The 13,985-nt window shown below is 35.3% G+C and overlaps 2 protein-coding genes across 2 annotated transcripts; one reads left to right on the plus strand and one right to left on the minus strand.

Annotated features, from left to right (window-relative positions):
* Positions 1 to 54: 54 nt before the first annotated feature.
* LOC116295845 (protein CFAP20DC) lies at positions 55 to 8,038 on the plus strand. The gene is made up of 6 exons (XM_031703799.2): positions 55 to 200; positions 396 to 1,007; positions 4,303 to 5,448; positions 5,768 to 6,103; positions 6,418 to 6,526; positions 7,097 to 8,038. Exons 1-6 carry the CDS (start codon positions 180 to 182, stop codon positions 7,288 to 7,290), a joined length of 2,418 nt encoding a protein of 805 aa, XP_031559659.2. The 5' UTR covers positions 55 to 179; the 3' UTR covers positions 7,291 to 8,038.
* Positions 8,039 to 8,765: 727 nt separating this feature from the next.
* LOC116295847 (lysoplasmalogenase TMEM86A) lies at positions 8,766 to 13,827 on the minus strand. The gene is made up of 2 exons (XM_031703800.2): positions 13,688 to 13,827; positions 8,766 to 12,096 (listed from the first exon to the last, which is right to left on the minus strand). Exons 1-2 carry the CDS (start codon positions 13,778 to 13,780, stop codon positions 11,377 to 11,379), a joined length of 813 nt encoding a protein of 270 aa, XP_031559660.1. The 5' UTR covers positions 13,781 to 13,827; the 3' UTR covers positions 8,766 to 11,376.
* Positions 13,828 to 13,985: the final 158 nt, after the last annotated feature.

The following is a 13,985-nucleotide window of genomic DNA, read 5'->3' on the forward strand; positions in this document are numbered from 1 at the left end:
TGGTCAAAATATTCCCTTCTATAGACCCCTGGGTAGTAATCGTCATGCGCGAACCGTTCAAAATGGCGGCTGATTACAGGCCGTAGTCATTGTGTACAACAAAACCTTCATTTTTCTTTGTTTCTTTATTGCTCTTATGCCTATGGTCTACCATTAACTCCAAGGGCTTATTTCTCAACATGTTTAAGAACAAATTCCAGGTGAGAAGAAGTCTTTTTATAGTTTTGAAACCTTTTTAAACCTTTTTAAAGTTGTTGTTTCGTGCTTGTTCGGTTTATTTGCAAAAATATTTCCTGGCAAAAGTCTTTAGTTACCGGATCATTATTCAATCAACACGACCACGGGAGGTTTTGTCATGTGATGGTGGTTTATTTTAACGTCTTTTTATCCTCTAGGGTGGTTCGTATGTTGAGGTTTTCAGCGCCCAAGGCAAAGATCCTGTATCAAAATGGCGACTGACAGGAACAGGGATTCGTAAAATATTTGACAAAGACGTAAAAAGCTATGTGTATGTACTCGAAGGCGAGTCTACAACTACAAAAATGAGTATCCCAAAAGACGAGAAGCAGTCCTTGTTTTTAATACAGAAATATCTCGTTCTTCAAATTATGGTGCCTCTGGGACATTCATTTTCTTTTGAGCTTGGAGTTATAGACATGGGAAACAATAAACGCAGAATCTTTATGTCTTCAAGTAACAGAGAGCTTACTGTAACACCACTTCATGCTAGATTCCCTCTAAGTATGTTGCGTCTGGGCGTATGGCTTAACCTTTGTCTAGATTTGAACTCGCTTGTGGGAGAGACATTCAAAGGTCACACATTAAAATCTATAGACAGTTTGACGATCTCAGCAAATTGTCATTTGAGGAAGATATTTACTATGAAGACACAGCCTCCAGACACTACAAATGATGATGAGATATATGGTTGTGATAACCCTAATAGTGGCGATGTGGAACCCATTCCTAAAGGGATGCAATTTACGACATCACCGCATCATACGCAGGTATGTACAGTAGACTACTGTTGTCATGGAAACTTTGGCTAGGTTTGTTATTTAACCCAAGAGCTGTCAATATTATGATAGTGATCAATGACCTAAGCCATTGTAATTCATCTGCCAACTAGGGATCAGTCGCCTAGTGACACAATGCAACTTGTGACCAGTTTTTGTGAATATGATTGACATATTAACATCACAGTGGTTTTGCTAGTAAACATGAAGTATTGTTATATTAACTCTTATTTAGCCAGTTTTCAATTTTCCAGGAAATACTTTAAAGTTCTGGTTATAAGCCTTCTGATTAAAAATATATACACTAGTCGATCTGCTAAGTTAACGCTAATTACCTCACAATTATGAGGCCCCCCCTCCCCTCCACTTCCCGTTATGTGCCTCCCCCCACCCCCATTGCAAGCCCACCTCTAAAATCTCCAGTTTATAGGCATCGATGACACATTGACGCATAAAACTTCCAAAGCTCTTTCTTCTTCCAGTCAAAATTTCGCACCAGTCATAAGCCAATGAAGGAACCAATTAAAAGAGTCTTAGCACAGCACTTATAACCCCAGGATTTTATGTTAGATCCCTCCCAATCTTTCTATATAAGCGACGTTAAATCATTTCCGTTAGTCTTAACAATCACATAGTAGCAACGTTATTTTTGATTCGGTAGCTTGGAAATCCATAATAATTTCAAGAGGAAAAATGATACCTCAGTTTTGCAATTTTTTTTTTCAGTTCGGATTGGCTAATATTTTTTCTCAGATCATCTGGTTGCTCTGTGAAAAAGGCATGAATATTTCCTATATTTTAACCAACTCACAGCCCCTCGTAATTTTCATTTCTCCTGTGTGGGTGGGAGATGTGATTGAAACTACACAATATACGTACACTACTTGGACCCTTCTTGGAGGTTCCAGGGGCACTTGTAAATCTACAGTACTGGAGAGGAAGATATTGGTGTATTATCAATAATGGTTTACAGCCAATCACATGTGCCGCTCTAGCGATTGTTTCTGCCGTGACGAAGAAGCTTTTGGTGGACGCCAATCACAAGGAATTTCCATGACATTCTATAGGCACATGCCCTTATAGCTTTATATTTTCCGACAATGTCATGGAAACGCCTTGTGATTAAGGTCGACCAAAACCTTCTTCATTGTGACAAAAACAATCGTTAGAGGGCGTGTGTGATTGAGAATGGCTGTAACATTTATTATTGCCCTTTCTAGACCTATTTTGGAAATATCAATTTCAATGGAGTGGAAGTTTTTCCATTTGGTTCACAAGTCTAATCAGTCCCAGACCAAAACAAAAAACAAAAAAACAAAACAAAAAAATTAAAAAAAGAAGCTCTTAAAAGCAAAAAAGATTTAAGATTTTGAATATGAAAACACTTTAAAACTTGAAGTACTTTAATGTTTCCATTGATTCCTTGGAGACAAAAAGTAGGTCCCATTACATAGATTAATAATCTATATTAGTCATTAAAATATATTTGACTTTAAAAAAAGAAATTAAAAAAAAGAAGAAGCTCTTAAAAGCAAAAAGATTTTAAAAAAATTTTGAATATGAAAACACTTTAATGTTCCCATTGATTCCTTGGAGATAAAAAGTAGACCCCATTACAATTGGATTAATAATCTATGTTAGTCATTAAAAATATGTTTGACTTTACTAACTACGTCTTTGTAGCACGATATGGAAATTTCATAACAAATGATTCAAGGGTGTTGTATATTAGATATAGATGTCAAGTGGTTTCATTTGATGATGTTTGTGCATCATTGCATGACTTCCTACTGCAAAACCCTATTATGATGCTAACAGCTGCTTACTATTTTATTCAAAAATAATTAGAAATTCTGGTTCCCATATCCATAGAACCTGTCAAAAACAATATCATCTAGAAAACATTTCCTTCTATCTTGATACTGTGAGAGCTTATTTCATGACATCATTGTACGACTTACTGTTTCAAAAACTCAGGCTGTTATCATGTTAGCAGCTGCTTAGTTCCAAAATAATGAGAAATTTTCTCAATATCCATGGATAGAACCTCTCCATAACAATAACATTAAGAAAAAACATTTGCTTTCGTTTCTGTATTGTGAGAGCTTTTTCTACCATAAGATAAAGCTTTGAATGCTTGTTTTCTAAAAGGTAAGCCTGAATTATCATTTTTTTAAGCAAAACAATAATATTGTATGCTTCTTCACAAACATACTGTAATAAGGACTTTTCATTCTGTAAAAGGAAATTTTATTTTGAACACTTAAATTTTCAAGATATATGCCTAAATTATTATTTTTTAAACTATAAAATCGTGTTCTTTGGGGGCCAATAATTTATTTTCATTTTATTTTGAGAGGACACAATAAATGACATGTATATTTTATATATATTATTAAGTTTATTTTTTCTAGAAATTTAATGTATAATTTTTGAGTTTTAAAGCTTTTTAGAATCGTTAAAAAAAAATTCAGATGCAAAATTTCAATTTTCTTGATGTTTTCAATTTTAATTACTATGATTTTGCCCTATTTTACTGTACATTAATTGTTAGGGGGGAAATGAAAATGATAAATTTGGTAAATAGTACGCAGTTTTATAGAAAGATGGATTTACCTCTTACTAGTCCAAATATTCTTAAATTATAAATTATTATCATTTAACATACAATTATGTATAAATAAATTATTGATTCATTACTGATATTATTATTATGAAGTTAGGATTTGATATATATTATTTAATAAAGTAATTATTAATTTTAAAAAATGAAAATAATAATGATGGGAGGTTCTTATATAGTGCATTTCACAGTTGTCTCAATGCGCTTCACAATTATGACCAATGAAGGACTTTACGGGCTGCATATTAAGGCGTTATTAGCCGCTGTGCAGCTTACAATCATGAGTGAGTTGTTAGTACGTTATAGATGAGGGAGTAAGGCATGTGGGATGGGCTCAGATATCAAATAAGAACAGGCTCGTAATATTTACCTATTACGCATGTTAGTACATTAATGAATTGTTAGCACATTAAATTAGTGTTATGCCTCCAAAAAGTATATATTAATAAATTAATTGACTGAGTTAATGTTTATATAAGGAAAAATATATTTCACATTGGTGATGGTACCCTTTAGCAAGAAAGAAGCAAGCATTCCCTAACCACAACTTATTTAAAGATATGTTTACTGATTCATGAGTCTATTCTCTGTATTCTCCAAATATTCCCCACCATACATAATACCCAATTTACGTATGATATAAACGTTTTGAATTTGTTCTAGGTAATTAATATTTCAAAGTTAAGACAGACAGACCTAAAGGCCAGAGAAGCAGCAGGGCTGCCTCCTCCGCCAACCCCAGGAGTGTCTGAGATTGACACTTTATCGTCAAAAGAAGAACAACCAACCCATATAGCATTTGGATCCAAGGTTGTGATTCCCAAACACGCAAGGAAATCGTCCCGAGAAGGTGGCCCAGGGTCTGCTGGTGGGCGATCGTCGGCAAATTCTTTTAATAGGAGTAGCTCCATAACGCATATTAGAACTGGATCTCCAGCTAATGACCTTGAAACTTGCCGAGAGAGCAGTTATTTAACAAGCAGGGGGAAATATCAAAGATCAATGTCTGAAACCACAGATGTTGACCAATCAAAACTTCAACTTGGTATTGAGGCAATGCCATCAGCAATTCAACCAAGACCTCCTCGGACAGGATCTGGGACAAAGTCATGGCGACGGCCAGTTAGGATACGAGGGAATAGTGGAATTAAGACCCAAAATGCAGGTTCACGGTCAACTTCAGAAAGTGAAAAATTAGGTGATAGTACGTCAAGTTATGGAAAGCCTGAGGGGTCATCGACGGAGAGAAGTCAAAAGGACGATAGGGAGTTGGATTCCCAAGCTGAGACAATTTCAAGATCTCAGAGTGAAAGTTCTTTGAAAGCATCTGGAAATGAGAGCCCTCTAGGGGAAAGTTTTGGGAAGCTTGATTTAAATGGAAAAGAGAATCAAGCAAATAATGGGAATGAAAAGAAAAATATGATGTTCACTTTCTCGTCAAAGCCAAGGTCGGCACCAAGGTCACCAAGGAGCCGCAAACGACGGCAAAATGGTTCCGCTGGGAGCCCGCTGGCAGAAACTAAGCCAGATATTGAGGTATCTGAGTCTAGAGACAGTTTAAATGTACCTGGCGGACGAGATAGGAAAGAAAGTGAAAAGTCTGAATATGAAGAAGATTTTTACCGTGATTCTGAAGATAGTTCTGATGATGATGTTCTTCAAAAACTGCTAAAGAGCAGCAATGCTTCACGTGCAAGTTCAAGGGCTTCAAAGCACAGTCCTAGAAGTCCAAACATGCAATATACGCCAGAGCCGTCGCAAACACCACATATACTGAGAACAAGTATTAAAAGCAGCTTATTAAAGGAGGTAATTTTATTTAATATTATTTAGTAATATTAATTAATATTAGTCAAATCTCAGCCCCAGTGATGAACCTTGGGGAAATCCAATGTTCGTGATTCTATTTCCCCTTCCCAGTGACCTAAGTCCTGGTCCTAGTAATGAACCTTGGGGAATCCCACATGTTGATTCTATTTACTATTTCCAGTGATTCTATTTAATACTGGTCCCAGTGATGAACCTGTGGGGAATTCTAAATTATGGCCTGAGAATAGTTCAGTAAAAAATTATGCAAAAAGGAGCCATTACATCTAAAAGTTAGATTATTGACTAATTTCCTTCACAGATCCCTTCGTCAGTCATAGCAAGTAAAACCTATGACTCCAAAGCCTACCAATCAACAACCAGTTCCTGGAGAAATTACCAATCAGATGCTGGCAGCTCGTGGAGGCTCGATACTTCTAACGCTAGTTCATTATTGGACCAGTCCTTTAATAGTTCCCTTGGCGATGATAACCCATTGCTGAAAAAAATTATGAATAAAGAGTTGGAAGGTTGTGAAGATGGCATCATAGATAATGATGATGGGGATTCCTTAACTGATGATAGTGATGAGACATGTAGTACGTGGAAAGCACCACCACCTACTACAAAACATCATCGATATCAGGATGAAATGATGGTGAGTTGTTAAAGACAACTTGTTAAACTAGTAAGAAGCATTATACAAGTGGTCTACAACGACAGTACAAATGACACTACATTTAACAATTATTTGCCAAAGGCGAAGTGAATATTGGGTAATTAGGTAAATATTCTGAATAATTGAATCCACTCTAGATTCCTTGATCCAATCTTTGACTTTGGTTCTTTTGTATCAGCATTATTTATTTAATAAGTGAACGTAATATTTGACTACTTCGTTAAATAATTTTACTATATTTTGTTATTCGATTTCTAATGTTTTAACCACCAGTTTTTTTATTTCATTCTAAGCATCCTGGTCCAGAGCCTGACATGTCAGCAACATTACCATTAGATCCACGAGATTATACTGATGTGTTCAGTCCACCGATCATTATGCCGAGTGAAAAGATTACGAATGGTAAGTATAAAGTAAAGAAATATTTAGTACTAAGTTCCTTCATTCTGCTAACAATGCATAATCATCTTGATTTCAATGTCTTCCCATTTCAGACATTTCATTATTGCCTAAAGAATAAAATTCTCATGAATAAATAATGAGTAAAACACAATAGAAATCATTGCCTGTGGAGGAGGCTGTTTACCCGATACAAAATCGTCCTGATTTGCATAAACTTTAACTCCAATTTTCTTAGCCAAATTCAATTTTATCTTTAAAATTATAGTAGAACATGAATGCATACACCTAGACGTTTCATAAGTAATATACAATATGAGTGACCGTGTTGTATCAGATATACAATCACTACGGCCACTCATATTGTATATATTACTTACAATTCTCATCCTTATTAATGTCCCTTACCGAGTGTTATTCAAATGCAGAGAAATGATACTCAAGGGAATGTCACGTCTAAAATGGAAAAGCATTATTTGAAGCTTGAAAGGGTCTCCCTTAACAAATGTATCGTATTGGTATTATCTTAGTGATAGTTATCTTACATATCTGTATGTCCCATCTTATTCAAAGGTCAAGGAATGTCCGATCCACCATATTCATCACAGCTTTCTCCGACCATTAATATCATGCCTACTTTTTCTGCCGATGAAGAGCAACTTGCAAATAAAGGCAACACTGGAGAAATGGAACTTGACCTGCTATATGACCCGTGTTTAAACTGCTACTTTGACCCTAAGAGTCACAAGTACTACGAGCTTGCTTGATCACCATGGTAACAGTTTCTGTAGCAACGTGTAACCATGGCAATGCATACCGTAACAAGAGATTACATGTAAGGTACTTTGTCTACCAAAGATGAACAACCTAACACATATACATGTAACATCTTGACAATAATATTTTGCCTCATCTCATTGTGTAAGTTTGAACTACTACTTTAACCTTAAGAGTGAAATCTTTGCAGTCAGCTTGAAATTCATGTTACCATGACAACAGGCAGTTACTATGGCAACAGGGGAATTGATCCAAGCAGTAGCAATTTTGTTATCATGACAACAGGCAGTTACTATGACAATGGGTGAGTTGACCCAAAAAGTAGCGATTTTGTACCACGACGAGTGAATTGAGGGGAAGAATGATAGTGTTTGATGACATTGGGTGTAAACAATTATTTAAAAACTTTGCAGTGTTTGGAAACTAAATCCAACATCGCAAAAGCTACATTTTCATAACAAAAAAATCTTTTTACACCCGCAGCTAAGCTAGATTTTTGAGATATTGCTGAGCTAAAAAAGAACAAGAAAACTATTATTGATAGTAATTTGATTCTTCAATTATTCATAACTTCCTTTTTTTAGCTATATAATTTATTTTTAGAAAAAACTGCTGAGATGTATGGCATGATTACATACAGATACGTACATATAATATATAAATAGTGTTCTTATAATATTGTAAATAAGAGTGATTTTAAACTTTACAGACAAGAGTTATTAAACGTGAGTAACTTTATTGTATTTGTTTTATCTTAATAAGTAATTGTCTTGTATTTTCTATTATCTTATGAAACAAATTGCGTACCATCTATGCCTTGCCAGATACTAGTTAAAAAATGCCTGACAGTCATATACTCAAGAGGTTTCAGGTTTAAAACCTGTCAGTAATATGCTAAATAGAGCCTTTTGTATATATTTAACAAGTTGTTGACCATCAAGATCATGTAGCTCTCACTTACCGGCGTTTGCATTGCTACGCAGCCACCCCAGACAAAAATCGCGACGTGCATTTTGCAATAGACTGCCGTCAATCAAACAAGTTGACGTCATTCACACGTGTTTGGATCGGACCGGTGTACTTGTAAACAATCGACCGAAGTTTTGTCGCCTTTTGAATCACACACGTGTGTAAATGACGTCAATGCGTTTGATTTACGGCAGTCTATTGCAAAGTGCACGTGGCGATTTTTGTCTGGGGTGGCCACATAGCAATGCAAACGCCGGTAACTTGCAGTAACTCAATAGAGCATTTGACTTAGTTGTACTCTGGAGTTTGCATGTCCAAAATTTCGACAATTTTTTCTGAAAAAATGATTTCAATAATTATTTATATTTATATTATTTCTATGTCTTTCACCTTTTGTGGATTAAGAAATAACTGGTGAACTTATAAATCTCTAAGCAGGGGAGGAAAAAAACATTAAACTTTTAACTTCTAACTTTGTCATACAAAAAGATTAAACTTAAAGATATATTTTAATTCTTTTATTTCCATACATTGTCACCCTCATAATATTATTTATCCATTGATACTAAAACAATTTTACAAGGTGTATATTACGATTACAAGCATCTTTGTTTGAGATGCATTTTTGTTAACAATGTAAAATTAATTCTTATCCAAAATATGATTTATACTTTGATAATTATTTCCATTCACCCAAATTATGTACATGGATATACTTTGTATATAGTTCCAGGAAATATCTGGTGAGGTGGATGTTATGTCATAGCTCAAGCTGCCATCTTGGTTGACAAGAACAAAGTATTCCTCATTAGCTTCTCTCGTTAGACCAACCAACATGCCAGCTGTTTCATTGTCATTTATATCTCAAGGTTCCCTGCTAGCAGAGACTATTTTTCTTCATTGCGTGAAAGAAGGGAGAGAAAGAGAAGAGAGACTCTGCTAGCAGGGAAATCTCAAGGGATTTTTAGTACTTCAAGAATATTGCATAGTTCCAGAAAATATTCATACATCTCCCATGAAGGAGGATTGGAACTTCCAAGTGATAGGGAGGGTCTGAGGAGGGATATCGTGTAGTTTCAGAAAATATCCATACCTCCCTATGGAGGGGGATTAAATATTCGAGGGGTGGGGGATGGGGGAGGGTGTGATCATGGTACACCTAAAAGCTGAGACTTCTCTTCTTCTCTGGAGATAAGATAATCTTTTTTTTCTGGAACTATACTATGAATTAAATAAAAAAATGATAAAATATGCTAAAGTGATGAAGATGAAAATAATGGTCTTTAAAATAATTTCCCCTTAGACCAAATAAGACATGACATTTTCCTTCCCTTGTGAAGAAAGTTTTATAAACAAAAACAACATTTTCTTAGAGTTTTCACACAGTAAAATTTTAACATTGGTTGCAATATTATTTCTTGTACAATGTGCTCTGATCTATGTCAGAAAAAATAAATAGTTCTCGACTTTCTCATCAAATACCTTTCGAAGCTTAAAAAATATTTCACATAATAAACACAATAAACCATAGACCTTTTGCATGTGAATTCAAAGCAGCTCAATTTGGAGGGCAAAACAAAATAATTTAAATCTCATGAGTATTGGAAGTTACCTATTGTTATGTCCTTCAAATTGAGCTTCTACACTGTACAGCATGAGCAGTAAATGAGAAGCCTCTGAAACTCGACGCAATAATAAAATATAGGTACAAACCCCCTAGATAATATTATAAATTATTAACAACCAGGATAGATTGCTTCAACTTTATGCAAGTCATAAAAAATGCCATAATTTTTGTCAATTCTGAATTAAAGTTCAAAAAATTATATTGTTTATCTAAAATAAAATACATAATGTTTGTACAAATATATCTTCTTTGACAGTGAATGATTAGCTTGCTGTGGTATTAGTTAAAAATTATGTTCAGTATTCAACAATTTTCATACTTCAGATCACTAGTCAAACGAGCATGCAATAATATTGATTAAATCCACTAAGGTGTAATGTTTTGCTCATTTCAGACCACCTGTCACTCTTTTGAGTATAAGATTCTTTGTTTGAGTACTAATCATCTATATTAAAATGTTTTTTTCATTTACAACCTCTAAGCAAAGAAATAATACTCTAGGAAATGACACATGCTTTGAATTGAGAAAACAGTGGATTAGGTCTATTGAGGGGTACTGTACAGGCCTGCAAATGATCCCAGGACCGCAAATGATCCCGGGACCGCAAATGATCCCCGAATAGGACCGCAAATGGTCCCGGACCGCAAATGGTCCCGGACCGCAAATGATCCCGATACTGGATCGCAAGTGATCGCGCAATAATATACGGAATGGTTTGGAGTGGGGGAATCCTCAACATGGATAATTATTGTGACAAACGTTGCGTTTCAAAATATAATACGATTTACAGTTCTTTTGTTCATTTAAAAAACGGGAAGATAATAATAATAAAATATGGGTTGTATGCAAGCTGTATCACAACTTTCCTGATGCATATATGTGAATATATTTCGAAGCAATAAATTATTATGTATCTGTATACATTTAACATGTTTAAAATCTCTTCAATTCTATGATAAAAAATCTCATTGCTTGGGCTTCCTTTGTTGACATGCTTGCAGTGCTACGAACTGTCAGTGTCAACTTGGTTCGAATACTTGCGACTGTTTTGCTCTTAGTTCTAATAATTTCAAGAGGATTTGCTGGGGAGGATGACAATGAAAAAACGAAAAAAGACTTTAAAAAGGATAGAGAAAAGAAAGAGCTATAATCAGAATTAAAAATGAAGTTCATATTATTCTAAATACGATTTGAGTCTAAGTTGAAAATACATAAGTAAAAGTATTTATAGGATTCCCCCACTCCAAACCATTCCGTATATTATTGCGTGATCATTTGCGATCCAGTATCGGGATCATTTGCGGTCCGGGATCATTTGTGGTCCCGGAATCATTTGCGGTCCTGGGATCATTTGTGGGCCTGTACAGTACTTTAACAAGATTATTCAAATTTGGACCTTGTTGACCTTGGAGCCTTGACCAAATGCTTACTTCACTACTGAATCGATGTATGAAAAATGGCAAATTATAATGGTTATGTTCATTCCTGTTTTATATTACTCTTCATTCTAAGATTATTCTCGTCGTCTAGACTAAAAGTAGATAATGCAATACCAAGCTGGCCTGCGTAGTAGGTTGTCATGACGATAAATCTGGAGTATGGCACTGGGAAATAAAACATGTTGAATCCGATTACAGTATCGGATATCCCAAATGAGAGTGCTCCGAGGCATGCACAAAGTTTGGTCCACCGCCAGAGTCCGTCGTCACTCAGTAGTTGTGCTTGAAGTCCTGAGATTGCCCTCCAGACCATTATGCCTATAATGACAATATACAATGGCACAGCAATGGCAAGCATGCCATTTAAGTTTGGAAAATATAAATGATATGTTGGAAGCATGATAAAAAGGCAAATCATCCCTGTAAGAGGTTTTAATGGCTGAAACCCAAATGCTCTCATGTATGCCAAGTGAGCGATGGCAAATGCCGCCATACCATGAATAAAGAGCTGATACTTCCACACCAAACAGATGTCGCCAATAGCCGAGAATATCAGACCAATCAGAATACGACGACTATAATCATGGTCTTTCTGCATGCTTATTCCCTGGAGCATGACGAAGCCGCAGAGGCATAATATGGGTAGGATCTTGATTATTGCCGCAAAAACTGTAGGCTTGGAGGATTCTGGTTGCCAGGCAACGAAGTATACACAGAATGTCTTAAAAAATGGGACCAGCTTAGGACCAACACTCTTAAACTGCAAGGAAAAATTTGTTTGATTTATAAATGACTGCATTAACCTGTACTGTGGAAATTTTTATGGTACTATAGGGTTGCAAGCATTCGCATGCGTCAAAAGACAAAAATATGGGGTCCATGTTGGTGCAGTTAATAATGCATGGTAATGAGAAATCTTTTGTTAAATGATGCCAACATGACCCCGGTGATGTAGCATGCAATTGAGGAAAAGAGCTTTTTAATATGATGTACTAAGATAATAGGACGTATTGGCTTATGGAACAAATCACAGCTGAGACTTGTACTTTCATATCTGCCATAAATGGTTAGATTGAAGACAACAATAGTGCTTTCAGATTTCGTAATCAATACTGGACAAAAACAGGTTTGGGGATTAAAATGCACAAAAGAAAATAAATCCATTGCAATGTATTACACTACACATACACAACATTTCTGAGTAGGTACGACATGTATGACGCGCAATGCCTGTATTTATGGAATTTGCGGTGAATATTAAATATAACTTTTCCATAGCATTCAGTTTCATTTGTGGAAAAGGTTCTTGCAGAATGGCTATAATTAAAATGATGATAATTCGTACCAGAGCAATGCAAAACTGGCAATCAAACTTTACAATGTAATTATCAAGTAGTTTTATGATCTAGTAGCATCATTTCCCACTACCCCGTTATACTCGTAGAAAGTAAACCGTATAAATGTATTTAGAATATCTCTAACCACCGCTCTACTGGAGATTTCCGATACACTTAAAAGTTCATAGCAAGGGGTAAAAAAAAAACTACGGTTTCTCGTTGCTTTTTCTTTCATCACTAAGCTTATATATGTAGAAATGCAATTAAACGGCTATTGAGAATAGAGAAAGATCAAAGGTCTAAGCGGAAAATGCTGCATGGGCTTTCGTTTTATAGTCGACGCTAATAAAATTGAATATTCGTTTGAAAAAAATTGAATTGTTTAATCCAAAGTTTAGACAATGTATAGGAGTCTTTTGATGTTATTAGAAAAGAGCCTTGATAAAGTAACCAAGAACAGAATTTATTACGTTCAAAAATATAAATATAAGCTTACAATGATTCTCTTTACGTATTTCTATTTTATCGGGTCAAAGTACACTGCTCTCACAGAAGTAGTTCCCTCTAGCTAAAATAACCTACATTCAAATTTCTATTACGCTATAACGAAGATATCAAAAATGTGAAAATTATTGATTATTGGCATTTAAGTAGAATTATTTCAATAATGATTGTAAACTATAAAACTAGTAAAATCATTGGAAAGAATGAAGGATGTTTGAAAGCGGACTAGTAAACATTCAGTGTTTTGTTGACAATTATATTGTCAGAATTTAGCAATAACAACATGAAAATGAACTTGTTTTGCTCTGTAGGTATTCTCCTTTGAATTACACACGAAAACGTGAAAAATACGGCTCTATTTAACAATAAAAAGAGTCCATTTTAAGGGTTTTTAAGATGATGTACATTTCCGATCAGCCGAAACCGACACGCAAGCGGTCGCGGCTTTTTTGTCTAATTTTTATCCCCCAAGAAACCTTCCAAAATAAATAAAAATAAACTCACACCTACCACATCGGCTGGTGATAGTCTGTACCGTAGTAAACTGAGCTGTTCACAGCCTTGCGAGGCCATTTTTTCGATCCGTGTAGCAATTTCCGCCATTTTTCTCTTCTTGTCGCTTTTCTTTGAACGTAAACATGGCCGCGGTCCGCCGCGGTTTATTTATCAACATAAATCATTCACGTGTCTTCTACCATGACGTCACGTCGCTATGACATTGAATGACCTACAAGAATAATGCGTGCGTTCGTGCTTCAGAAAACGTATAACTGCGGAGGTGTTGCACTAAAAATAAAATCAAAGTACG

This window comes from Actinia tenebrosa, unplaced genomic scaffold (assembly GCF_029948245.1).
Source record: "Actinia tenebrosa isolate PJP-AT-01 unplaced genomic scaffold, QUT_ActTen_1.0 PGA_scaffold10__47_contigs__length_13832649, whole genome shotgun sequence".
NCBI lineage: Eukaryota > Metazoa > Cnidaria > Anthozoa > Actiniaria > Actiniidae > Actinia > Actinia tenebrosa.